The sequence below is a fragment of the Sander vitreus genome, chromosome 5, assembly GCF_031162955.1.
Source record: "Sander vitreus isolate 19-12246 chromosome 5, sanVit1, whole genome shotgun sequence".
Taxonomy (NCBI): Eukaryota; Metazoa; Chordata; class Actinopteri; order Perciformes; family Percidae; genus Sander; species Sander vitreus.
In genome coordinates, this window is record NC_135859.1 from 27,803,392 (window position 1) to 27,828,775 (window position 25,384).

Sequence of the window (25,384 nt, forward strand, 5' to 3'; positions counted from 1 at the left end):
AAACACGCATAGCTTTCATACCATGGAAGTGATAGCATATAAGAAGAACGCAATGGTAAAATTACAGGGAGAACATCAAACAAAGGGTTAATATTTGATGAGTGCTGTTTCCCCCATGAGAATCGCACCTCACATGCAAAGTGTGAGTGGTGGCTACAGCAACTGAAGAGGAATGGTAGAATATTTGATGCTTTTTTCCGATTTCCTGCTAGTAATCTTTTACCAATTTTTTTTCCATTTTAAATCACTAACTTCTCTATACATTTATACTACTACATATTTAACCTATTTTCTGCTGTGTGTTCTGCTGTGTGAAACAAGTTAACTTTATTTCAAACTAAATCCTTCCATTCCTTCCACTTTTATCTCCAGGTTTGCACAAGCTCATGCTGAGTACATGTGCATGTAAAATAATTATGAGGATGGAATATTTACTGCTTAGCTGAGAATATATAACATGAAATAGCTAGGGTATACTATGTTGGCTAGCGTAGAGAATACAGTAAGTGTTAACAATTATGTTCTAGTTTGCCTAAATAACTTGTTTATAAAATAATGAATATTCCTTAAATGGAGTCCTCCAAGCAACAATGAACACCCATTGTGAAAGTTTTTGGCAAAACAATTTAAACATAGAACAAATCCATTTTATTTCTTAACATAAAGAGCATATAGAAAGACACGAAGACGATCTGTATCAAAAGAAATCCACAATTTCACATACAGTTTCTTGATTTATGAGGTGAACTAAACATAAAAATCTCACCTTTCACGATGACATCCAATAACACAACTAGTCCTAACTTAAAAAAGTGCACTTCAACACTGTGGGTGATATGCTGTTGCAAAGACACAGCAAAGAGCTGTTTAAATCCTACCGGCCTAAATTAAATTGCTTAAAGTGTTTTGATGTCTGGAAGGACAGTCTCTAGAGAATCTATTAGAGTCTACAATCATAAGCTGTGAGGCTGAGAGCAGCATAAAGTATTGGCCGTTTGCCCATAATACGTTTACAACACTCTGTGTCTGTGTACAAAAAAAACATCCTGTTTAGTATGACAAACACAAGAAAATGTGAGTTTTTAACTAGTAGAATAATCACACTGTTAACATGTACCTTACAGCCCAGCAGGAACGATGTGACTATTTACAAAGTATTAGTTTGGTAAAGGTTTCCCAGGTAATTATATAAGAGACTTAGAGTGTGACCTTGCACAAGGCCTGTTGCAGGGATCATAGGTCGTGCAGATTAACACAGGGATGTCTCACCCTGACTGAGCTCAGATCGGATTGGGCTTTAATATTCACAGTCGAGTAGAAGTGTTGTATCAGCAGTTTCACTGGATTTTCTTGGTTTGTGGACAGTTGTTTTTGTTCAATTAAATTACCATGTTTTTACATTTTGTAGTGTTTAAGTTTGACTGGTCACATATTGACAGCATTCTGCAAACACTATGCTTGTTTAGTTGAAAGGATTAAAAAAGAAAGAAAACAAAACAAACTGAATCGTAATATTTGGGAGGTGTGTTTTTGACTCACCACTCATTGGACTGTAGCGTGGGAGAGTCGTTCTGTGCGATGTGATATAAGGCACTCATGGCATTCATGTTGAACAAGGGTGGTTTGCGCTCGGCTAAAATAAGAAAAGATGGCAGAGTCAGAGAAAGATGGAGAAGAGTGACGCTTAAGTTTTCACAATCACCAATCATTTTCTCCTTGAATGAGGCATAAGAGTCTCATAAGAGTCTTTATGAGCCTATAAATGTATTATTTGACCATTAGGATGGATGTATGCTCACCCAGTTCAATACAGGTGATCCCCAGGGACCAGATGTCCACTTTCCCCTCGTACTGACCCTCATCCATGGCTAGGATCACTTCTGGGGCCATCCTGAGGACAGAGAGATGCACATGCAAATGCACACATATGCGTAGTTTATTAAGTATGGGGGAAAAATCCATGAAAATGTTATAATCTGCTAAGCCTCTCAGAGCCTTTAAAGACTCTGGTATGCCGTGATAGCAGCTCAGTTTTAGGAAAATGTGTGTGCGTTTCTGGAAACGTGGTGTGTGACAACTTGTGTGTGTGTTTCTGTGTGCGTGTGTTTGAATTTAACATGACGAGTGGGACGAAGTTATGTGCTGCTGGCTTTTGAGATCATGAGAGTCCATCACTGGTCCGGCTGTTTATGCAATGTCTTTTATTCACCAGCAAAGCTGCATGAACTTGGTAAATCAGTACTATGGTGGGTAAGACAAAGCTGGTGATTTCTATATGAGTGGCAAACAACAGAGGACACTGCATGGATAAGTTTATGTCTCAGGTCCTTTTCAGACTGGTGTGCAAGAGGGAGCATTGGCACTGCTGGAGAACAGTGGTGGGTTGAAAACTAATGATATGAATGAGAAAAAGTGTCAGTTCTCTCACAGGCTACATCATCACAGTTAACACCGTAATTCATTTTCTCATAAATTCCATCATTTATTAGTATTACTAGGTTTACATTTTATGTAAAAGTGACCCATGTGATTATTCAGATATGACCAAAAAAAAGATCCTATAATTTATGAGGTTGTCAAAAATCACTTACAGCATGCTGGCAACAACATGATGAATTAACACTGCAAAAACAAACAAAAAAAGCCACAAAAAGCAGCTAACTTGTGCAAAATAGTAATTTCTATGCAAAATAAAAGCAGACCCCCTAAAGAATAACACCAACAAAACTATTTCAGTACACGGTCTTCTCAGCACATGTAGTCCCGTGTGATCTTCTGTGTTGTGCCCCACCATGTCTATCTTGTCTTGTGTATACTGACCAGTAAGGTGTTCCCACAAAGGAGTTGGCAGGTGAGGCAATGGAGGCAGAGCCAAAGTCGGCCAGTTTGACCTGACCCAGCTCAGTCAGCAGGATGTTACCAGCTTTCACATCTCTGGATGGGGAGAGGGGGATATAGAAAGTGAGCATATATATATAGGCATAGCAGCGAAACCACATCAGTTCCAAGGATCTATTATGCATTATGCTTTTCCCTCCTTGAAAAAATGGTCACTGATGTGATGTATTTATGGATTTGATATGTTCATTTTAATGGGTTTTTATGCGTTTTTAAATTTCTGCAATGAGACTTGCGATGAAAAAGAACAGTGAATATGATTCATACAGTGCCATTGTTGGATGCTTATCATATGTGTCTACCATCAAATATAATAATGTTGACACCAGTGAGACAGGAGGGTTGTTACTTCCGGTCTCACTGGTGTCAACAACAGCAAAGTTCAAGGAGGAGGAAAGGTTAGTACAGAGATGAGGTTTTACAGCTTTATTAGTAAACGCAATAAAGGGAGAACATGAGTAGCTCTCATCTCATCTTAAAGTCTTATCATGTCTTTTCTAAAGTCACTGTATGTTCCTGTTGAGAAATGTTTAGAGCTAGGAAATGAACTGACTCACCTGTGAATCATATTATGGGAATGTAGGTAAGCCAGTCCTAGCAAGGCACCATGGGTAATGGCAGCAATTTCCATCTCTTGCAGTGGTTTCTTATGAACTTGGGGAGAAATTAGTACAGTGGAAATTAGTAGGAACCCTCTGAAGACTTCAATTATATAATAATGAACTATAACAGCTCTACACAAAGGCCTCCATAATAAATAAAGCTTCTGCATATAGTTATGAAGTGCAGACTTCAGGCTTGATCGAAGTCATGGCAACCAAAACATCACAGTTTCAGTAATACATTTTTTTTTTTATACCAATCTGTCCTGCTGATATGGCAGTAAGAAAGGACTCCCATTTGGCATCTACCATATGGATGTAAACAGTTGTGATATAGGCTCCTTAGCTGGCTCCCTGTGGACTGTTAGTAACAGAGAGACTACGTGCCAAGGCAACAGGTCACAGCAGAACTATGACTGAGAAATTTCAAAGTCCCAAAAACAGGCCAGGGCCCACTGTCATGATTGTGTATCTATGCCAGTGACGAGTACACACATAGGTGCTTAAAATAACACATTATGTCCAGGTCAGGAATGCTTAGAGGGTGGACAGTTCAACATGAACATGGTTCAAGCTTTGAAAACTGTAAAATGTTTTTTGGTCTTTAGAAAAAGTAGTTAAGCTAGAAACTAAATCTAAGTAACACAGATATGGTCTTCCATCTGTCTAAATCGTATTAATCAAAGTGCTCAATGTAACATCACAAGTCAGACCACATAACGTTGCTAAATTCAGTTACGAGCGAATAGATTCTACATTTACAGTGTATCGTCTTGCTCAAAAACCATGTATGGACTACTTTGTTCTGTTTTGTTATTTAGTAAGGTTCACAAAACCACAGAACATGAAGTTGTATGGGTTTTAAGAGATAAATGCAGCCATCTTATAACAGGCAGGTCCTCATGTCTAGTAAGTATATAGCAAAACCTCATGAACTACGGTCATACAGTAACCTGGAATGATGTGCATATTCAGCTGCTGAAATGAAAATTAGGTATAATAGGTACATGTAGAATACAGTCTAGTCAAGACAATCCTACTGCGGTAAGCTAAAGCTTACTAACTAAGACAGTATATCTCATTTGTTTAATCCATACAATAACCCAAATGTAAAAACAATCAGGTTTTTATGGGGGGTTTAGAGACTATTTCTTGGCCGGGTGCAGTGACTTCTTCAAAAAATGCTAACATAAACACCTTGATACTGACAATAAAAACAGTTTAGTTTAAATATGTGTGTGCACATTAGTAAATACACTTACCCTCTAGTAAATCTGATGCAGAGCCCAGGCAGTACTCCATCACCAGCTGAAACAGAATACAGTTACAGCTGAATAACTCATTTACCAGGTGTGCATCATAAAATATCACAAATTCAAAGCTTCGGGTCAAGTTTGTGAAAACTTGTGAAGTTGTTCTCTACTGCAAACTAATCACATTATGATATCTGCAATGAAGGTGGTACTGATTACAACATATGCAGAGAAACAGTAGTAGGCAGTCTGAAAAGAGAAAAAGAATCAGACAAAGAGGACGGGAAGAAAAAGATAAAACGAACAATGTTGCAAGACTGAAACAAAGAGGGGAACTGGGACAAAGGCAGATGTGGAGAGGGATCCACTCACCCAGGCAGTGTTTTCTTTCAAGTAGCAGCCTTTGTACTCAATTGTGTTTGGGTGTCGCAGCTGTCCCAAAAACTTGACCTCCTTAATGATGTCCTGCCACTTCTGCCAAAAACAAATTTAGACACACAGATGGTGACACACTACAGGTACAATCACAGAAACACTTAAGTGGGCATTGCTGTGACTTTGACTAAAATGGTGCAGCTGGCCTCACTGTAGTAACCACAGGTTATTATGGACTTTATACATCTGTTACAATTGTGTCATGCAAGAGCCCTCGCAAAAAAACACACCTCAAAAGGTTTATAAAAAGAATGAAGTTTCCTAAAACACAGAGATGTGGCCTCCAGTTCAGCTGAAGCGTAAGCTGTGATCACATAGGACGCCTTCTAAAATCTGCTTGTGCCTAAACGTTTTCAGAGGTTTGCTTGAGGGAGGCACATGTTTGTTTCAATCCTTGCATCTGGTGGTGAGTAATTCTTTTTTCATTATTTTCACATTTTTGTTCTTTTAGGGTAACTAACCATCACACATGAGACATCTCACAAGCTAGCGTCAAGCTTTGGGTGAATATCATTAGAGAACAACTTTTTGCATTTGAGCTCTTGCTCACAGTATTAACAGATTTGTGCCAAAGCAAGAGAAATAAACATTAATACACTGACTGTGGGCTGACCAAATGTCCACTTGATCTTGAGATATGGTTCAGAGACACAAGTACTAAATTGTCGTGATGCCTTTACAGTGGCTTCTTGGTTCTGAAGCCAAAGTTTGGCATGTCTATTTGCTCCGGTGTGTGAAAGTCTTTCTTACTTCGGTAGTCTGCTTGCCATTATAGGACATCTTTTTGATGGCCACCACCTCGTTGGAGTAGGAGTTACGTGCCTGGAGAAGAAAACAGAGGGATCAGACTCTTACTTGCAGACAACTCTCACAAACACACAAACAGTAATCCCCTCACAAGACATGATCACAGGACTTTTTTGGTCTCCTGGTTATAACACTCTATAAAAAGAATATGGTAACATTGATAGAACACATTGATAGAACACACTGGTTATAAAAGTTGTTAAATTGTTGTATGTGACATGACATTGGAACGTTACATATTCCTGATTAAGTAGGGTAAAATGTTAAATCTTTACATTAAGTTTCACACATTTTTACAAAAGCATCACATGCAATATTGTACTATATAAACAGAGTAATACAACGGGGGAAGGATTCTCTGAATTGAAAAGGAATGAGTTTTCAGTGGACAGTAACTCCGTTATGCGTTACTTTAACTACCCTGTTTAGCATATAAGCACTATATAAACATTTAGGCCTAATAATATTTCCATCGATTATCTCCACTTATGGGTTCCCACAGAAGGGGTATACGTTGTTGACAAATACATTAATAAACACTAACATCTGTTTACAACTACATTATAGTGTGTTATGAACCTTTTATAAAATGTTATATACTTATGCTAAATAGGGGGTTAAAGTCAAGTGTCTCCTTCATGCCATTTCTTAAGGGTGATTCAGATGTGAGCCGGATATAGTCAGTGCATGCGAAATGCCTGCACAAAGCAATACCTCTACAGCTGAGTGATACGGCAGTAACAGATTCTCTCATTTGAATTTAAACAAATTTCCGCATGATCAAAGCACTCAACAACGTGATTAGGGGAAGCCTGCAGGTAATTGATATGTGGGTGTTCTGCAGCTAGGGTTAGGTTTGTGTTGTCTGTGCACATCCACATGCCCATGCTAAACCCGTGGTGTTAACCTCAAAAGGCATTTGGCCTCAGGAACAGCTACGCTGCAGCTCAGCCAAAGCCCTTATATCGGCTTCATTCGACTTTCAAATGAATGGGAAATTCATGTTGAGATTCAAATGGAATTACCGTAACAGCAGGCAACAGAGTATTCCCATTTGATTTTTTTCTCAGATTCATTTGATCCCTATGATTGCCTGTCAGTTCATGCATAATAGCCATTCCCTCTGGTGTAATGTATAGATAGTTAGCTATAGAGAAGAGAAAAAGAAATTATGTGACACTGAAATATTAAAATACACTCAGGCTTATTGTCATTGCAGAAGAAGGGGGTGCATAAATAATTAAAGCTGCAAGCAGCGTTGGACGGGCCCTCGCTCTTCAGTGCGCGTCGGGGTTACTGGCGGACGCCGCTCCACGTGACCCTGCATTTGTGCAACGGTTGGACACAGCGCACACAGTGGAGTGTGCGCCGTTGGAAATGGTGTATTTTAAATGTTGTACCAAGTATAGGGGACGGTGCTAACCGTCGCCAATGAAAAGGGAACTCTCTCAGTGTTTCCTTTAGGATTTTTTTTTTAGCAGTGGAGGCAGGTCCGCAACCCCCATGAAACGGAACTGACACTTTGCTGCAACACAAACAAATATATTTATTCACCTCTATTCATACACACAATGAGGCATATTTTCTGTTGTGATTGAACTGTATTTTTTTGAGTTACTATATAGGCCAACTTTGATCTTGACATATAGGCTAAGCATTCTGTAGCAACAATAACAATAAACCCACTATTAATTACATTATCTTAATGCAGTGTAACTACTTCAGCATGTAAATAATGCACCTAAAATACAAACGTGGGCGAGAGCGTTCAGCAATCGCTATTGAATCAACAGCCACGTGCAATTTAGCTCGCAGGTGAAGAATACAAACAACGAAAATCACCAGTTAATTTAAACTTGCAAGACCAGGCTTAAATGAACTGACAACATAAGTTATACGACTTACAGTTCTCAAGGACGTACACACACACAATCCCAACTGGCTTATCCTCTCTTTTTCCTTTCTCCCTTTTTCTGCTGTGTGTCCGCGCTATTCTCCGACATGCACTCTAACAATGCAGCCCTATTTCTGATACCGTGGGGGGCAGAAATGTTGCCGTGGGGGGCCGCCACGGTCAAATCAACATAGAGGAAACACTGTCTCTACTGAGTTCAATGATACCTCACACAATACTATACCTTAAACGGTTCAAAAGCCATAAAAGGGGGCATGGTCTGACTACACGGGCGTGGTTAAAGTATAGGGGGCGGCTCAGTATCACATGTAGACTACACATTATAAGTTAAGTATGTAAATCGGATGATGTTTGTCATATAAGGCGGATTTCCTGTTGCCAGCAGGGGGCGCTATAACCAAAAGTCAATTTTTGCTTATAGATGTGCTCAGGCATGAACCCTTGTCAATCGTGAGAAATTTCTGGCAGATATGACAATGTACACTCAAGTTACAAAAACTTCTTCGTTCATCGGTAAATGCTCAAAATGGCCGCCACGCCCACACCGTTGGACGAAAGCTCAAGCTTTTAATAGCTTTTCTTATTGAAGTGATTAATTGGGGAGAATAATAATAATAATAAACGGAGCAGTTTCAATAGGGCTTCGCCGGCTGACGCTGTCAGTGCTCGGGCCCTAATTACAAAAGGCCAATTCATTCAGCATACACTATAGTGGTGTGTGGGTAATGGGCCTTTATACCCAGCAGGAGGAATCCCCCTGGTTCTTTTCTGTAATGGAGTTCCTCCCTATCTGAACATGCATAAACTATTGATGCACATACAGTTGCATACATTTTTTGACTATGCATGCATATACAATACAGTAATAACCTAAAGATTATGGACACATTTACAATAGGAAAAACTGTGCCACTGTACCTTTCCCTTCTGTTGTGCACTTAACCTGCAGCTATCTTTTACAGTACCAGTGTTGCAGACATTTACCTCTTAAATGTTAGACAACACAACTACATCTAAGTATTGTAAAAGCACATCTTATTGTTGTTATTGTTTTGTTATACCAGAATGATAACCAATGTCATCATAATGTGGTATTTGCTATATATATATATATATATATATATCTTCCTATATATACACTAGCAGTTATTAGTCATTTCAGTATTTAAACTTTGAAGAAAATGTATATATTTTAGAGTACTTTCACAAAAGCTGCTCTGGCTAACAGCTAAAGCTAGCAGTGTACCAGTTGTAATGCGGAAAGCATAAGTGTGTCAGTGAACATAGTGCTGGCATCAGGGCAGGATTTAGACACACACTGGAGCTAGACGGACATGGGCACCAGGGTTACTACTGATGTATTGGGGCTGTGTGTGTGTGTGTGTGTGTGTGTGTGTGTGTGTGTGTGTGTGTGTGTAATGACATGGGATAGAAGAGGATGGTAAAGCCCTGCTAGCCAAGAAAATCCTGCCCCACTATCGACAGCTTCTGTTTTTCTATAGCAAGAAAGAAGCTGTAGGAGGGAGGGAGGAGGCTTATCGCTCCCAGCCCTGCATCTGGAGGAGAGGAGAGGAGTAATGAAGAGAGAGCAGAGAGATGTGATATGCTGTCAACCCCCTATCCACGCAGCTTTAGAATCAAAGGCTTGACGAGTAATTAGTGATGATGAGATTAATAAGAAAGACTACAAAGAAAGTGCTGAGAGGCAATCTGTCTCCACTTAATTGCATTCAGACAGTCATAATGTAGCAGGCAACATTTACAACATTCAATCAATTAATCGATAAATGCATATGTAGAGTAATCAAAGTGATAATTGTGTAATAATAATTGCCATGTAGTAAAGGGCTATGAGTGTGCCTTGCCTAATGGTAGTATTAAGTAAATGGTCCAGCCCCTCATTCACATGCTGTTTTCCTTCTGAACTATGAAACTCCACTAAATGGACAGCCAATAAATTCTACAACCAACTGCATCACCACTACATCTTTGTTGTTTTAGTCCCAAAAGCTATACACTTTCAAAACATTTCAATGCCTTTAAGGTCCAGCCATATTCAATTAATAAACTCTGAATCTTTGTTTGAATTGACTTACTGGCAAATGCGGTTGAAAAAGATTGAGTGAGACTTAATACAAAAAGATATGGTCAATTCAGAAGTAAATGCCTGACAAAACTTTATTCCAAGATTGTCATCTGAAATGTCCTGATAATATGGCCATGACAAGAGCTTGAAGGCCATTTTTTTTCATTGTATATACAATGTCCTCTGTTAAAATTAGTTCAACAGAGGACATGTATGGAGCTTTTAAATTACAAAAGAATTGTTAATTGGCACTTACAAAGTAGACGGCCCCGAAGCTGCCATGTCCAATCTCGTGCAGGTCACAGAAGACATCCTCAGGGTCATCTTTGAAGAAGAGGTCAGCCAGCTCGGGGTCCTTCGGAACTCCTTTCCGTGTGGATGACGGCATTATGGGCTGGACATCAGCTAGGCGCCGGGGACGACGCTCACATACACACTACTGCTGCTGCTGCCGCCACCAGATGTCCACGACGGCCCCGGCATTGGCCAGCTAGACCTGGGAAAAAGAATGGACACGATTGTGACATTTGTTTTTTCTTCAGGCTGTGCAGATCCTCTTCAATTTAACACTTGCCACAAAACTTAACACATCACTTCCTGTATGCAAGATAATTTTTACCTGACCAAGTAAGCAAATATTAAACTTTTATAAATCTTGGTCTGGATGTTCCAAGGTATCAATGACCAACGTGTGTGTGTGTGTGTGTGTGTGTGTGTGTGTGCATCATATTGTGTGCCTGCCTTTCTATCATGTACTTGCATTTGTGCATCTCATGGACAGTTGATAACAAAGAAAAAAAAAGACATCCACATGATGACGGCTAGCTGTCTAGTCCTGCTGCTCATCCAAGTCACACTTGGACACGTAAAGAGTGCACGCACACACTAATGCATCATATCCCTACATGCCAGTGTGCATACAGACACACACACTAATGCTAAATGTTTTGTATCACAAGGCTGCAGCCAGGCCGTCAAGCGTGTACGCATCCTGGACACTGCTCCAGTTAGCTTCGCTGCACATCTCTCTCTCTCTCTCTCTCTCTTCCCCCATCAGCCAGATGCAGCAAGCAAATCTGGCTCCAAAGGCCAGCCCCACACAGAGCAAGCTGACATACAGGCAGAGGCAGCAAGGCACACAGGCCAAGACACTAAGCATCAGCATCATCCTAATCCCCTGCTCTTAAAAAGGATCTAAGCCATCACACCCACCCAAAAATATCAGTTTTAAAGGCAAAAGTCCTGTGCCCTCTGTTCCATTGCACCAGGTATATAAAGATGGCAGCCTCAAAACTTTGGGAGGGATTACTTTTGGTATGGGATACTAAGGCTAGACTATTTCATTGAGAAACTTGAACGATGACCCGATTCAAAAACTTTCTCCAATGCGATGGTTATATTTTGCTTTAAATATCTGCACATTGCATTATGTTTGCGTGTTGTGCATCTCTTGTATTTTACAACTTCTGAATAAATGTTATTTATTGGGAGTGGGTGATAGAGCGAGGGAGAAGTGAGGGAGTGACGGCGATTAGCTTCGGAGCGAGTACCGACACAAAGTCTCCCCTGTGCTTTCTGACCACGGTGGGAAATATTTAGCAGGAAAAGTTAACCCTCTCCTTGATTTCACACTGTTTATGGAGAAGGAGAACCAGGAAATGAGTCGGGGGAAATGCAACACTACCAAGCCACGGCCGAGCGATGTGCGTCGCTGCGATGTGCGTCGCTGCGACGTGCGTTGCTGCGACGTGCGTCGCTGCGACGTGTAGTTACATTTTTCGAGAGGTGCACGTCAGGCTACGGCGTAGGGTCCGGCGTAGACGCAGAGGGGTCTGCGGGGGTACGCCGTCGATTCGACGCAGAAGCATAAAACGGCCTTTAAGGTTCAGCATCATCATACTCTCAACACTTACACTGGCTGAAGGCAGCTCAAAGCAATTCTGCCAGTGTTCAGGTGTTGAAGGCCTACATTATGACATGCTTGTTATTTGTTACCCTGTAGAGTGGAGGGTAAGACATGGGTGATCATTTACCTTATAACTTTGTAAACATATTGAGTCCAGATGCTGAAGCTCATGGCAGTGAGGGGGACATGAGCATCAAGGTTGGTTATATAAAGGAGGGGACTATATAATAATAATATAATGTATTTCTTTTTATATTAGCTATCGCTACAGCAGGTGAGAGCAGTGTGTTGGCCAAGTAAACGTCAACAAGAACACATACGTCGTCTTATATGGAAAAGTCCCCTGAGACATCATGCCATCCTGCTACCATCTGTAAAGCTGCTTTAACATAACATCTCAGCATTGGGAATGGCGGCCTGCTGTACTGTAGCCTGACTAAAGTGAATTTCATGGCTTTGGTTTCGCTCTAAGAATGCCCCAGAACATGCTTGGAAACCACCACGGGTTGCAACATAAACAACAGACATGGTTTCAGTTTACCAGCTTACATAATGTGAAAGATCACATATACAGGCTTACATGTTTATTGCCTTAGGACATCTCTATGTCAGTGAGGCATTTTTGAAAAGCATGAAGCCTTCAGCTGAGACCTTCACGCCTGTGATCGAGGTGTGACGAATGAACTGTAGAGTACAGCATAGCAATGTAACTGTATGCATACAACCTCTAAGTTACAGATATTTCTTATATCCTAGTCATGGTTACTAGCAATTCAATGAAAAACACTTGGTTACACTGCTATTAAGTATTCATCTCTGTGCTTGTATAGTCAGTGTGTGTGTGTGTGTTTTCTGTTTACCTACAATATGAACTTGTGTGTGAACATGTGTGTTTAGTGAATTTGTGTGTCTCCTGGTTGCATCAGCACTGTCTGTCTCATCTCTCCTGCTTGAGCTCTACTTTAGACACACACACACACACACACACACACACACACACACAGAGAGAGAGAGACAGAACTACTGATAGTCAGTTTTACTCTATGTGAAGGAGCTTTGAAAGCAGTTTTAGTCGGCAGATGAGTAAAAGACAGCTAAAAATGTCGCAAACGACCATTGATGTCATGTGATCACTCTGGAGACTCTGCACACCTTCCCTCACACCCTCTTTTTCACTCTTCCTCCTCTAAGATGTGTGAAGTGATGCAACGTGGCAACAACAGGTTGTAACATGGGGGGCTTGGTAAAGCTGTCACTAACCCAGCAAAGCCCAGTGTTTTGACAGTTCACTGTGTGTGTGTGTGTGTGTGTGTGTGTGTGTGTGTGTGTGTGTGTGTGTATTCTTTACTACATGTGCACTACTACACACAACTGCATGACACTGTACTTATGTGGAGGTGTGCGTTAGTGTGCCTTGCATAGACAAACTGGTGTGTGAGTGAGTAAGTGAGACGCCGTGCGTGTGAGTTACTGCGGGGTCTAGTGTGCGGACTGCAGACTCTTTTTTATCATCTTTGATATCTAATATTTCACATAGGCCAGTACAATTCATTTTCAACTCGGTAAATGCAATCTTATAGACACAAGATCTAAAGAACTTATTCTGGGACTTCTCCGATGGTTGTATCTGTACATGAACACATGCTGTGGGCCAAAGTTCAACATGCTTACACAAGAAACACACAAGCAGAAAGACACAAACAAACAAATACTCTCCCAGCCCCAGGGCCCCTGTTGGTGCTGTTATGACTAATTGATGTACCAACATGTTGTTGCAGGACCAAGCCCATCAGGCTGTTGGATATGGCTCTATACCATGTGCTGCAACAGACATTTTTTAAATGGGACATGCCATTGTCTACTCTTAGCCAATTATATGCAAGAATAATATACATGATACAATGTTTTTCCAGAAATGTAAGTCAATCGCCAGTATTGATTTTGTTTCATATTTATTTAGAAGGACATGGCTTCAGACAGAGCCACATTCTGATAGTGAATAATAGATAAAAATGAAACTGTTCACAACATTTTGAACTGAATCCAGGTCAACCACGACATAAAAGTGATACAAAAACTTCAGAAAAAGAGTAGGGCTGCAACTAATGATTAGTTTTTATTGTTGATTAATCTGTCGATTGTTTTCTCGATTAAATCGATTAGTTGTTTGGTCTTTAAAATGTCAGAAAATGGTGTAAAATGTTGATCAGTGTTTTCCAAAGCCCAAGATGACATACTCAATTGTCTTGTTTTGTCCACAACTCAAAGATATTCCATTTACTGTGATAGAGGACTGAAGAAACTAGAAAATATTGACATTTAAGAAGCTTTTTCATAAAACAATTACTCAAACCGATTGATTATCAAAATAGTTGGCGATTAATTTAATAGTTGACAAATAACCGATTATTTTATGCAGCTCTAAAAAAAAAAATTGTATATATATATATATATATATATATATATATATATATATATATATATATATATTAGGGCTGTCAAAATAACGCGTTAATTTCGATTAATTAATCTTAGAACAAATAACGCGTTAAAAAAAATAACCAGATTATTCCATGTTGACGTTTGACCCGGAGCCATTCTAGCCATCATTGGACTGTAAAATGAAGGAGGGAGACGAGAATGTGCTGCCTGGATTATTAATTGGAACATTTACTTGTAAAAATCTTCTTCCTGCCAACCCTGGCTACCGAAATCTGGTGCCACTGATATGTCTGCGCTTCTCTCTGATGGTCTGAAACACAAACACCGCTGCACATGACGCTAGTTAACACTATACTCGACAGCAGCTAACGTTAGCCTACCGCTAGCTAGTTAACACTATACTCGACAGCAGCTAACATTAGCCTACCGCTAGCTAGTTAACACAATACTCGACAGCAGCTAACGTTAGCCTACCGCTAGCTAGTTAACACAATACTCGACAGCAGCTAACGTTAGCCTACCGCTAGCTAGTAGCTCGATTAAACACGGTTAAAATGCTGACAGCTAATGCTAAACGGTGTAAAGTGTGACTGTGTTTTACTGTAGAGGATTCAACACCGGGATGTAACAATCTGCAGCTGCCGTCAGAAAAACAACACAGACGGTGCGTTCAATGAAACTGGTAAACCACAGCCTCGTGGTGCATTTGAAGTTATTGTAAATGTCCTTTTCCCATCTGATGGTTCAACAGCAATTTACTACTGAAATTAGTTATTGTTATTGTTATACATTATTATTAAATCATTTAATTTTGACCATATAGCCTTGCAATAAACAAGCCGTTCTTTAATGCCACCAACTGCTGTTTAGTACCCTTTTCTTACTTTCTTAATCACAGAGTATGTAATTAATTAGATAAAAAAATGTAATTGATTGACAGCCCTTTATATATATATATATATATCTGTGCCATTACGCCAGAGAGCACACAAGTGCCCATATATGTGTGTGTGTGTGTGCGTGCGTGCGTGCGTGCGTGCGTGCGTGTGTACAGCCAGGGGGTTTAACGGCTTACTGGCCCCCCTACCGGCTTTAGGCAGGAACAGGAATTAGGCAGACTGTGGGAATTCTTACTGGGATTAAAATCACCAGCTCTAATCAGAAACTGAAAAAAATAACTGGTAAATCTGCTAAATTGTGCATTGACACATAGTGTGAAGGTAGTATGTGTATAAGAGAGAAAGATAATAAGAATTACGTAATGATTCAGTTCTATCATGACATTATAGAGAGCAGGCTTAGAGCTTTGGAGTTGTGTGTGTGAAGGTGTGAGGTTGCACATGTATGAGGTATGAGTGCGCAAGGAAGCCTGAATCACACACCCATAGAAAAAAATTTAAATCACTGCACTTCAATAATCCTGTCTAATAAAAAACTTAAAGACTGCCAGAAGATAGAGACTTACATCTCACCAGAATGCAAGGTCCCTGGAGAGTACTGCATGCGTGTGTGTGCCTCCTGCATGACATTAAATGGGTCAGCCTCGTTATGAATAATATAGAAGCCTATTTAAATACACAATGCCAGGTTGTATGGTGATGATAAGCCAATTTAAAAGGGCCAAATGTAACATCAATCAATGGAAAAACTGAAGTGGCTGTTCCTCCTGTGACTCAATACACACTGTATGGATGCATGGATACTGTAGGGTATAGGTATCCATGTATGCCTACACAAACATACAAAACCTTAATAACAAAATAGCTTAATTCAAATGTTGATTCTCCAGACTGACCCTCGTGGACTTCAGTCATATGTACTAGAAGTGTCTGAAGCGTTCACCGTCTTTATGTCAAGTTTAAATATTTGTATGAACAGTATCCACACTCACACTTTTTGCAGGATGTGTGACTGTGAAGGCATATTTATACAGTAAAATATTCAATATACCGAGTACAATTTCGCATTACTTTAAACAGCTGAATATTACACTGGTATTATTATTCTCAAAATTAAACCCTAAGATAAAGATCCTAAGGCCCTCTGCATTTTAATACAGCAGAATTTTCTTGATGAGAGAGCGGAGTCACCAAACCTCGCAACAGTGGTCCTTTGGGCGTTGCAGGCCACTCGGATTTAACATCTCGCCACTGCACTCAAAGTTCAGTCAGTTTCAACTTTTTTTTCATTTAGGCATTTCTTTAATTGACAGGAAAGCTGAGATATGAAAGGGGAGCGAGAGAGAGGGGGGTGTTGTGTCAAAATTTGATAAATCTGGTTTTTAATTGAATTATGAGGAAATACAACGAGTATCAATGTCATATAGATAGGAGACGTCAATGTATCTGCCTGGTGGGAGTCACAGACTCTCTCTCCTAGTGCTTCCCTCGGCTGTCTTCCTCACTGCTACACATACTCTCCCCCCTTCGTGCAAGCACTCAGTCGCGCTACACAGTCGCAGACATAAAGACTGGCGAGGAGCCCATGCCCCACAGATAAACTTTAGAAAACGCAACTTCAGCTAAAAATAAGCTGAATCAGCAATATGCCTCTAACAAGTGGAAATTCCCCAAAAGGAGGGTCTTAGACTCCAAGGTAGCCAATTGAATTGTTACAGAGCATGTTCTGAAGGTGGTCATTGGAGGGTTTTTCTGGGGGAGAGTCTGTCTTTGGCAAATATAAGACGCAGTAGAACAAAGAAATCTTTAGCAAGCTTTCCGGTACTTGCTCGGGTTTATTGTGTGTAGAATTCCTTTTGAAGCACATTAAACTCTCTTTTTCACATCTGACACTGACTCTGTGTGGATTTCTGAGAACTTGTTTTGGGACTTTTTCATACTTTGAAGAGAACTTGATGAAGTGCAGCTGGCGATAAGGTCCGCGCCTATAAATCTGTCCTTGAACCGCGGACCTATAATTTATTTTCAACAGGGGAAGACCTGCAGGAAACCGTCACAGGTCGGACTCGTACCCTTGACCTTCTTCGTCGAGGGATCAACCTCTAGATATGTGCGCCAGCTCTACCAACTGAGCTAACCCAGCCAAGTTTCAACTTTAAACCTTGTCTTCTTGTGACTTTTCAAGTCCAGAATGTCCTTTTAAGCTACCATGAGGCTTTATTGTGGACTGTGGAATTGGACAGCCCTGGTCAGTCTGAAAATCACATGTACTCTGCCCTCACGTTCACCAGCCTGCAAGTAAGGCACTGCGTTTATATAGTGCCTTTCTACCTTACCGGACAAAGCGCTTTACAGTTTGCCTCTCATTTACCCATTCACAAACACATTCATACATGCAAGGCACTGGAATGCCCATCAGGAGCAACATTTAGGTTCAATGTTTGATGCTTGGACAGGAAGAGCCGGGATCGAACCACTAACCTTGTGAGTAAAGGTCCCATGGCATGAAAATATCACTTTATGGAGCTTTTTTAATATCAATAACAGGTGTTTTAACATTAATATGAGTTCACCTAGCCTGCCTATGGTCCCCCAGTGGCTAGAAATGGCGATAGGTGTAAACCAAGCCCTGGGTATCCTGCTCCGCCTTTGAGAAAATGAAAGCTCAGATGGGCCGATCTGGAATCTTCCCCTTATGTCGTCATAAGGCGAAAGGTTACCTCGCTTTCTCTGCTTTGCCCGCCACCCACAGCTGCCCAGAGAATTTGGCCCGCCCATGAGGAAATAGAGCTACAACCATGACCGCAAGCTGGTCAAGGCCACACCCCCACCCTCCACCTTGCCTTGCCTCCTCAATAGCATTTAAAGCTACAGACACAGAAATGGCACGTCCTAAGGAAAGCTCATTGTGGGACTGGCTCGTAGTGGCTGTAATTCTGCACCAAGGCTGAATTTCGGGAAAGAGACTTCAGATACAGCATTAGGGGACCTCTAACCATGGATTTCCACCGAATGCGGAACGGCTGCGGACCGGCGGCTGTGGACCGGCGGCTGCAGACCAGCGGCTGCAGACCGGCTCCGCTGCGTATCAGCTGCGTGCTCCGCCGTCCGTCAATACCCACAAGGTCCGGATTTGTTGTGGTATGGCTGCGGCCATGACTGACAGCTGAAGTCATGAGGACTCACTAGATCTCGGGAATTCAGGTAGAATAGAACCACAAAACCAACAACAGTTTATTTCCATCCATAGGAGTAGAGGGGATACTACTCTGTGCTGTGTTTTCAAGTGTAGTGCAGGGAAATATAATCCGCCGTGAGCACGGTGTATTTTATTTTGAAAATTAACCGGACGTTTTATTTTGTTTCTGTGCTCGACTTCTTGTCCCGCACTATCTGCCGTGTGCTGAATTGCTGCAGAGCTCTCCGGCGTCTGGCAAAAATAGAAGCTCTGCATATCTGCTCCGGAGGGCTGCGGATCGCCTGAGTTCTGCCGCAGCCGTTCCGCAGTCAGTGGAAATACACACATTGACTTTAATGGAAACCTAATGACACCGCCGACGTTCCGGAGCGGATGCACAGACGTTCCGCAACCGGTGGAAATTGGGGGTAAGGCCTATATAAAAGCATCCAAAAAGCAGCATGTCATAGGACCTTTAAAGAACAACCTGTTGGTTTGTGCGATGATGACAAGTTGACATAAGGATTTACATTATTACCCAATTCACAAAACTCCGAGCCACAGTCAAACCTCCAGCTTCCTATACTCACTATAGCTTAAAGATTACAGAGCAAGGCAATTTTCTATGAAAAATCTAAGCAAAACATTTCGAAACTCAAAGCAAAAACCAGAAAACCGTGATTTTCAAAATAAATTATCAAACAAAAGTCTGCATTTCAAGGCTACCATTGTCCACCAGATTCAACTGCAATATTTAATTTCTAGTCATTTAACACAACACAATGACTAGGGCAGTTACATGGCTACAATAAATTAAGAGTGTTGTGTAGCTGCAAAATGCAACTTTAAAGTCAGACATCAAACCTGTGAAACTGGGCTGGGCTGGCAGGCTTCTAAAGTATTCAATCCCCATACACAGGAATTCACACACACACACACACACACACACACACACACACACACACACACACACAATCTGCTTACCAAATAAATCATCTGTATAGCCTATCAGACATTTGGCTTAGTTAACTTATTTGCATGCTGAAAGTTTCACAAAGAGAAAAGACATTGGTTTATAAATAACAACAACGATAAAGAAAAACAAGGAACAGATGATAAAGAAACATAATAGACCAGATAGTGTCAAAGATGTGTATTACCTACCTGTAGGAAATGTGTAAAGTGGGTGTCAGACCAGCCTCTGTCTCCCTCTCTTTCTCTCTCTTTAGATTTAGCCCAGAGTTGACTTCTTGCCGACTTTCCTCATGACTGGAATAACACTGCACCTGATGTGAGAGAGAGAAGGAAACAGAAGAGGGGTTAGATAGTTAGATTAAGAGTGCATTTAAGTTAAATACATTAGAAAACTGTGTCTGTGATAATGTGACAAGAACTGTAATCATAAGTGTACTAATTGATAAAAAGTTAATCAACATTAAATCAGTAACAATTTAAAGCAAAAATGTGGAGATGCTGGTTGCCTTAGTCTTCTCTGACTCTGATAGTAAATATCTGTGGGCTTTGGACAAAACAAGCAATTTCAACATTGGGGGGGAGTGTTCGGCATTATTTACTATTGTCTGACAAACAAATCATCATCATCAATCATTAGTTGCAGTCCTAAATGTGGCCATTATGTCACCCCCTATTTTTAAATATGAGTCTTGCACTTGTGCATTGATTAGGATCTGATGCACTCTGTAGCTAAGTGAAACTTCTGCAAACACCTAGGCTAAATGCCAAAATAAAGTGTTTTTTTGTCTTTGTGTCTCCATTTGCATTTTTACTGAAATATAAACAAAAACAAGACCATTACTGACAAGACTAGCAGTCTCTACAGTCATCTGCACTGCAATTTATACATTTTATATCATGTGCCAAGATATTTGCATGATTGCTTTACAGCACAGAGGGTTGCTGCTTTGCAGTACAAACAGAGGAAAAGCTTTCAAATGTCCTCACAATAGCAGATGGTGGAATGACTCAACAGCCAATGAAAATCTCTAATGACCCTAACAGTATCGCCAGTATAGTATAAAGCCTGTTAGTTATCTCAGTCAGATGGCGATGATACATTGTACATGGCACTAATGTCTTATAATGCTGCAATTCTCAATGTATTTAGTATAGTAAAATCCAGGTGCCATCTTCAAGTTAATTGATTTCCCACACCTGCTTGTCCGTATTCAGGGTCACAGGAGTCCAATGTCTGCCCCATAATGCATTGGTACCTCAAACCACATGTCTTGGCATTTTATACAACGGAAGTGGCTCCTGTTTACAGCCAAACACATCCTCTTTCAAATCCATGAGTTCAAGGACACCACACACAGTGCTATGAACAAACAAAAGCTTTCACAAGCACACATCCACAGGCAAGCACAAATTCAATATTATGCTTTCTTTCACACATACACACACACGCAGTATTACCACAAATACACGTCAGAAAATCGGAGCGAGTTGTTCTGACAGCAGAGTGCTGTCAGCTACTGGACTGTGTGTCGTTTTTGACAAGCAAGTGGAGCAGCAACGACAACTTTACTAGTGCACACAACCTGGCCCTGAACTATACACATCATCATTTAAAAGACCAGCACACAATAAAACCAACTGTTGTCCACAAGCAGCCTGCCAATTAGGAAGTACAGTAGATCCATTATTCAGTCCATAAATTACCATGTGGCCTTTGTTTTGAGATACTTCATTCTTGTTTGAAATCAAACTGGAACAGCTGGGTTTTTTCTTCTCCTCTACCTCTCCCATTTTATAAATTTTTTCTCTAACCCTACCCCCCACCAACCTCTTTTTGATCATGCCGAGTGGCAGATTGGGTGCTCAGAGGAACCGCATTCAATAATAAAAGGAGAGAGGATGGAGGGATGAGAAAAGGAGGATAACAATGTATTGTGCCCCTTCTGAGTGTCCCTGAATGATTTATAACACAAACTGACGCTTGCATGAGCCTCTGGGGAAGTTGTAGCTGCACTTCTCCTCCTCTTCCTCCTCGCTCACTCCACCCTGCTTGGCATTTGTGACCAACAATAAAGCAATATAGATAGATAGATAGATAGATAGAGAGAGAGAAAAAGTAAGTGTAAAGGGTGAGACTGTACTAGAGTGTCTTTTACTCAAGTCCATCTTAAAAAGGCCTTTAAATGTACATTTTTCAAAGATACAATCTGAACATATGCCACTTTCAGGGCAGCAACTAACTTATTTTCATTCTCACTTAGGTCTAATCTGCAAATTATTTCCTTGATAACTTCATAAATTGTCAGAAAATAGTGAGAAAGGTGTCACCAGAGCCCAACATGATATCTTCAAATGTCTTGTTTTGTCAGACCAACAGTCCAAACCCAAAGAGATCCACTTGATGATCTCTTGATACCATAGAGAAAAAAGTAGCTGGAACCACAGAATGGTTAGGTATATAGTTAGTTAGGTATATAATTAGGTAAATAGGTATACATTCTATGAATTGATTATCAAAGTTTTTTCATGTCGATTTACTAATCAAGTTAAAAATTGATTGTACTAAATCTTCTTCACTTTATACAGGTGTATACACCCCTTGTGCAGGCCAATAATGTTGTACACTAATGGTAACACATATTATACAGTGATAAGGAAAACTTATTGTGTTTCAGTGTTTCCTCTAGGAATGTTTTCAGCAGCAGGTGGAAATGGTTCGGGTTAGGGTTAACCAAAGGTTTTCTGATCCTGGACCGCCTGAACTCCCCGTCTGATTAGGAAACTTTCTGTTGCTGCAGTAACACAGGTTAGACCCAGCTGCAGGGCCCCAGCCCCCTGTGACCCCCTTGCTGAATTTGAGTTACTATAACTGAAGATCTGTCTGGGGAGCTGCCGCCCGCTCTCGTCCCTGTGAAGTAGGTTACTAGAGGCGGGGCGTGAGGCAGAGGAACCATGAGGTGCGCTAGCTAGCTAATTCTTATCTCATTTGTGGTCTGATAAACAGTTAATTCATCAAATTCAGTGCCCTATATCACTATTGTAATTGTGACTTAATAAAATAAAATTCTGAAGCAGCGGCAAAATATAGGCTATAACGGACACACTGCTTTTCTTCAGCTAAGCTGAAGGATTTACAGTAGCTAAACAATTATGTTGCTAAAGGACACATCTAGGATAATTATTGTTAAACTTTGTGGTTGGCTAAATCATTAAGAATTATAGAGTTCATGAAATACTGATCAACAAACTGACTGCTGCAGGTATGCATGATGACATCACTTCCTGGGTGACTACTACCTGGGGTATTTTTAGTAAAGGGAATGATTCCCCTTCGCCAGCAGCAGTTAGTACTGTTGAACGAGCAATTCTTTCAGAAAAATTGCTCGTTATCCATCAGTAGATTCAAAATGTCTACCTGACTAGCTCTTAGATGTGAATATATTTTGTGAATCTGAACTAATGTGCACACTTAAAGCACTACAAACAAATATACAACTGGTTATAATACCTTGTCTGTCTTTATTAGTCTATAACTTTGAGCCCTGATTTGCCTGAATGTAATCAATAAGACAAATTCAACACAAAATGATTCCCAGAGGGCCTGAGGACGACTGAGGTCGGCTTTTGATGAGTCATGCTGGAGGTAGGTGTGCTTTTAAATCAAATGTTCCTTAGAGAAATGCTGCTTTAAATAAAACAGAGACAACCAAATATGAGGCGATTTCCACAATATGCAAAATTCTCCCCAGATAAAAATAAAGTAATCCATTGAGATAGAAAGAAACTAAACATTATGTCCTGATTATCCTGCCAGGGTGGCATGTTGTGGATTTTTATAGCAGTGACTCATTTTCAAGTGAAGTGAAGAACACACACACACACACACACACACACACACAATGAAGCAGGATTTGAGGATTTGGAAAGTTTGGGGCAGCTCTCGTCACAGGAGCTTAGTGACATTATTGAGACACACACACACACACACACACACACACACACACACACAATACTGTTACCTTCTCAGATTAGCTTTAGGGCTAATGCCAACATAAATGTGGGTGTTGGTGGATTGAGGGACAAATACGAGACAGATAAGTGGCCTATTCACCGACTTAAAACCCAGGGCCAACTTTAAATCTGCAGTTTATTTGAAACGATTTCCTCTTGTTGCCTTAAAGCAAAAACAGCCTGAAACCACACAATGACTACTCTACTTGTGTTGTGGATGTTTAAAAGTTGAACTTGGCACCAACAACCTTTTACGGATCTCTACATTTCCATGTTGCTCAAGCACTCTGGGGATGAAGTGGTCACCAGAGATGACAGATTTTAACTACGGTAGAGACAAAACAATCAGTGTCTTTGGGGAAGACTTTTGAGCAAATGATCTTAGTAGGACAGTAGGACAATCTACTACACAGTCTGTATGCCTATATATGCCTACCCAGATTTTCAAATTTCAAAGCAGAAACATTTTCATTGTGTAGTTACGAGATGCAGGCAAAAAGATGTGTTCAGTTGTGTCTGGCTATTAAAACAAGTTGAGGAGTTTAATGCTACTATAAGCCACACTTCCAACAATGTTAAACATGCAAGGTGCAGCAATCCTCCCCTCTACGTATCAATTATTTGTAGTAGAGGAGCTCTCGATAGTGCCAAGCCAAATCATTCACACAACTGGACTAAGCAGATGAGTGCAGCTACTCTTTTGCCCTAAAGCGTTAGGTCAATATCCATCTTGATCTCCATACTTGCAGCGATGCAGATTTACTGGAAATTACCATAGAGCAGCAGACGCACAACCACAACACATGATAACCTTCACACTTGAGAAATATTTTCAGTGTTTTTTCCTCAGACATGTCCATGTATAGGATTTATGTGTAAAGTGGCAGCTATGCAATATTAAGCAAACCTAGGGCATTTGTGGGGTGTTTCCAATGACGGCTTCTCAGATGGCCCTGTGTTAACAAAGCACCTGGCGCGTCAGGTTAGCTTTACAGTAGAGCTGAAGCAATTTGTCAATTATTGCTTCTTTTTTTGCTTCTATATATGTCATTAATCTCTGGTTGTCTTGATCTTCTATGATATTAAACATAATATTTTTGGGTTAAGGACTGTGGGTTGGACAAAACAAGAGATTTAAAGACTTACCCCAGGGCTCTTTGAACTTGTTATGGGCATTTGGCGACATTTTAAAGACCAAACGATTAGTCAATTAAGAAAATAATTCCAAGATTAATGGATAATGAAAATATTTAGCAGTTGCAGCCCTTATTTATCTAATGCCATGCAAGTTTGTCTGTCAACTAAGTAGTGGATTATTCTTTGCAATTTACTCAAGCAAAAAAAAAAAAAAAAAGTTTAAATGAATAATGCCTAACCATTTTTTTTGGGGGGAGGGTGCAGTTATGTGGCTTACACACAGAATAAAGTTGCCTCACTCTAAATAAAAAAAATATTCTTTCAAATGGATTTCAATGAAAAATAAAAAATAAAAAAACTCTAAGGTTCACTAACGGTGAAAAAACAGAGAAATATTATTCCTGAATAATGAAAAACTAACATAAGGCATATGTTAGGCAAGCTCACACACATACACACAGCTTTGGTCACACACATTCTGCGACACAACGACCATCCCTCACTCAGTGTGAAAGCTTTTTTTAGAGCAATCCCATGGATCCAGAGGGTTCGGGGTGTGTGTGTGTGTGTGTGTGTGTGTCCGTCCCTCCGGAGCGAAGCCTGGAGTTTTCTCTATTAAAGCCATTCATCCTCTCTTGCAATTATCAGTGCTAGTGCCTTTTCAGCTGAGCTTTTTTTTTTTCAACCTGCTCAACAGTGTGTGTGGTCTACTGTCTTGCTTTTTCCATTCACACACAGTGAATCAAACAAACAAACACACTAAGTGCAGTGTCACAGAGCTCCGTCACCAGGCTGTTAAATTATTCAACAGTCCCTCACAGACAATTTTGCACATCAGAG

The 25,384-nt window shown here is 40.5% G+C and overlaps 1 protein-coding gene across 1 annotated transcript in view; it reads right to left on the reverse strand.

The window, feature by feature from the left end:
• Positions 1 to 25,384, reverse strand: part of taok3a (TAO kinase 3a) — a 73,828-nt gene that overhangs the window by 23,662 nt on the left and 24,782 nt on the right. Inside the window, exons 2-10 of the mRNA XM_078251340.1 lie at positions 19,586 to 19,707; positions 10,253 to 10,492; positions 5,939 to 6,010; positions 5,126 to 5,227; positions 4,763 to 4,808; positions 3,456 to 3,552; positions 2,821 to 2,934; positions 1,800 to 1,891; positions 1,540 to 1,633 (exon numbers count right to left, since the gene is read on the reverse strand). Coding sequence (XP_078107466.1) covers positions 1,540 to 1,633; positions 1,800 to 1,891; positions 2,821 to 2,934; positions 3,456 to 3,552; positions 4,763 to 4,808; positions 5,126 to 5,227; positions 5,939 to 6,010; positions 10,253 to 10,384 — 749 coding nt within the window. The 5' untranslated portion in view covers positions 10,385 to 10,492; positions 19,586 to 19,707. The remainder of the gene's footprint in view (positions 1 to 1,539; positions 1,634 to 1,799; positions 1,892 to 2,820; positions 2,935 to 3,455; positions 3,553 to 4,762; positions 4,809 to 5,125; positions 5,228 to 5,938; positions 6,011 to 10,252; positions 10,493 to 19,585; positions 19,708 to 25,384) is intronic.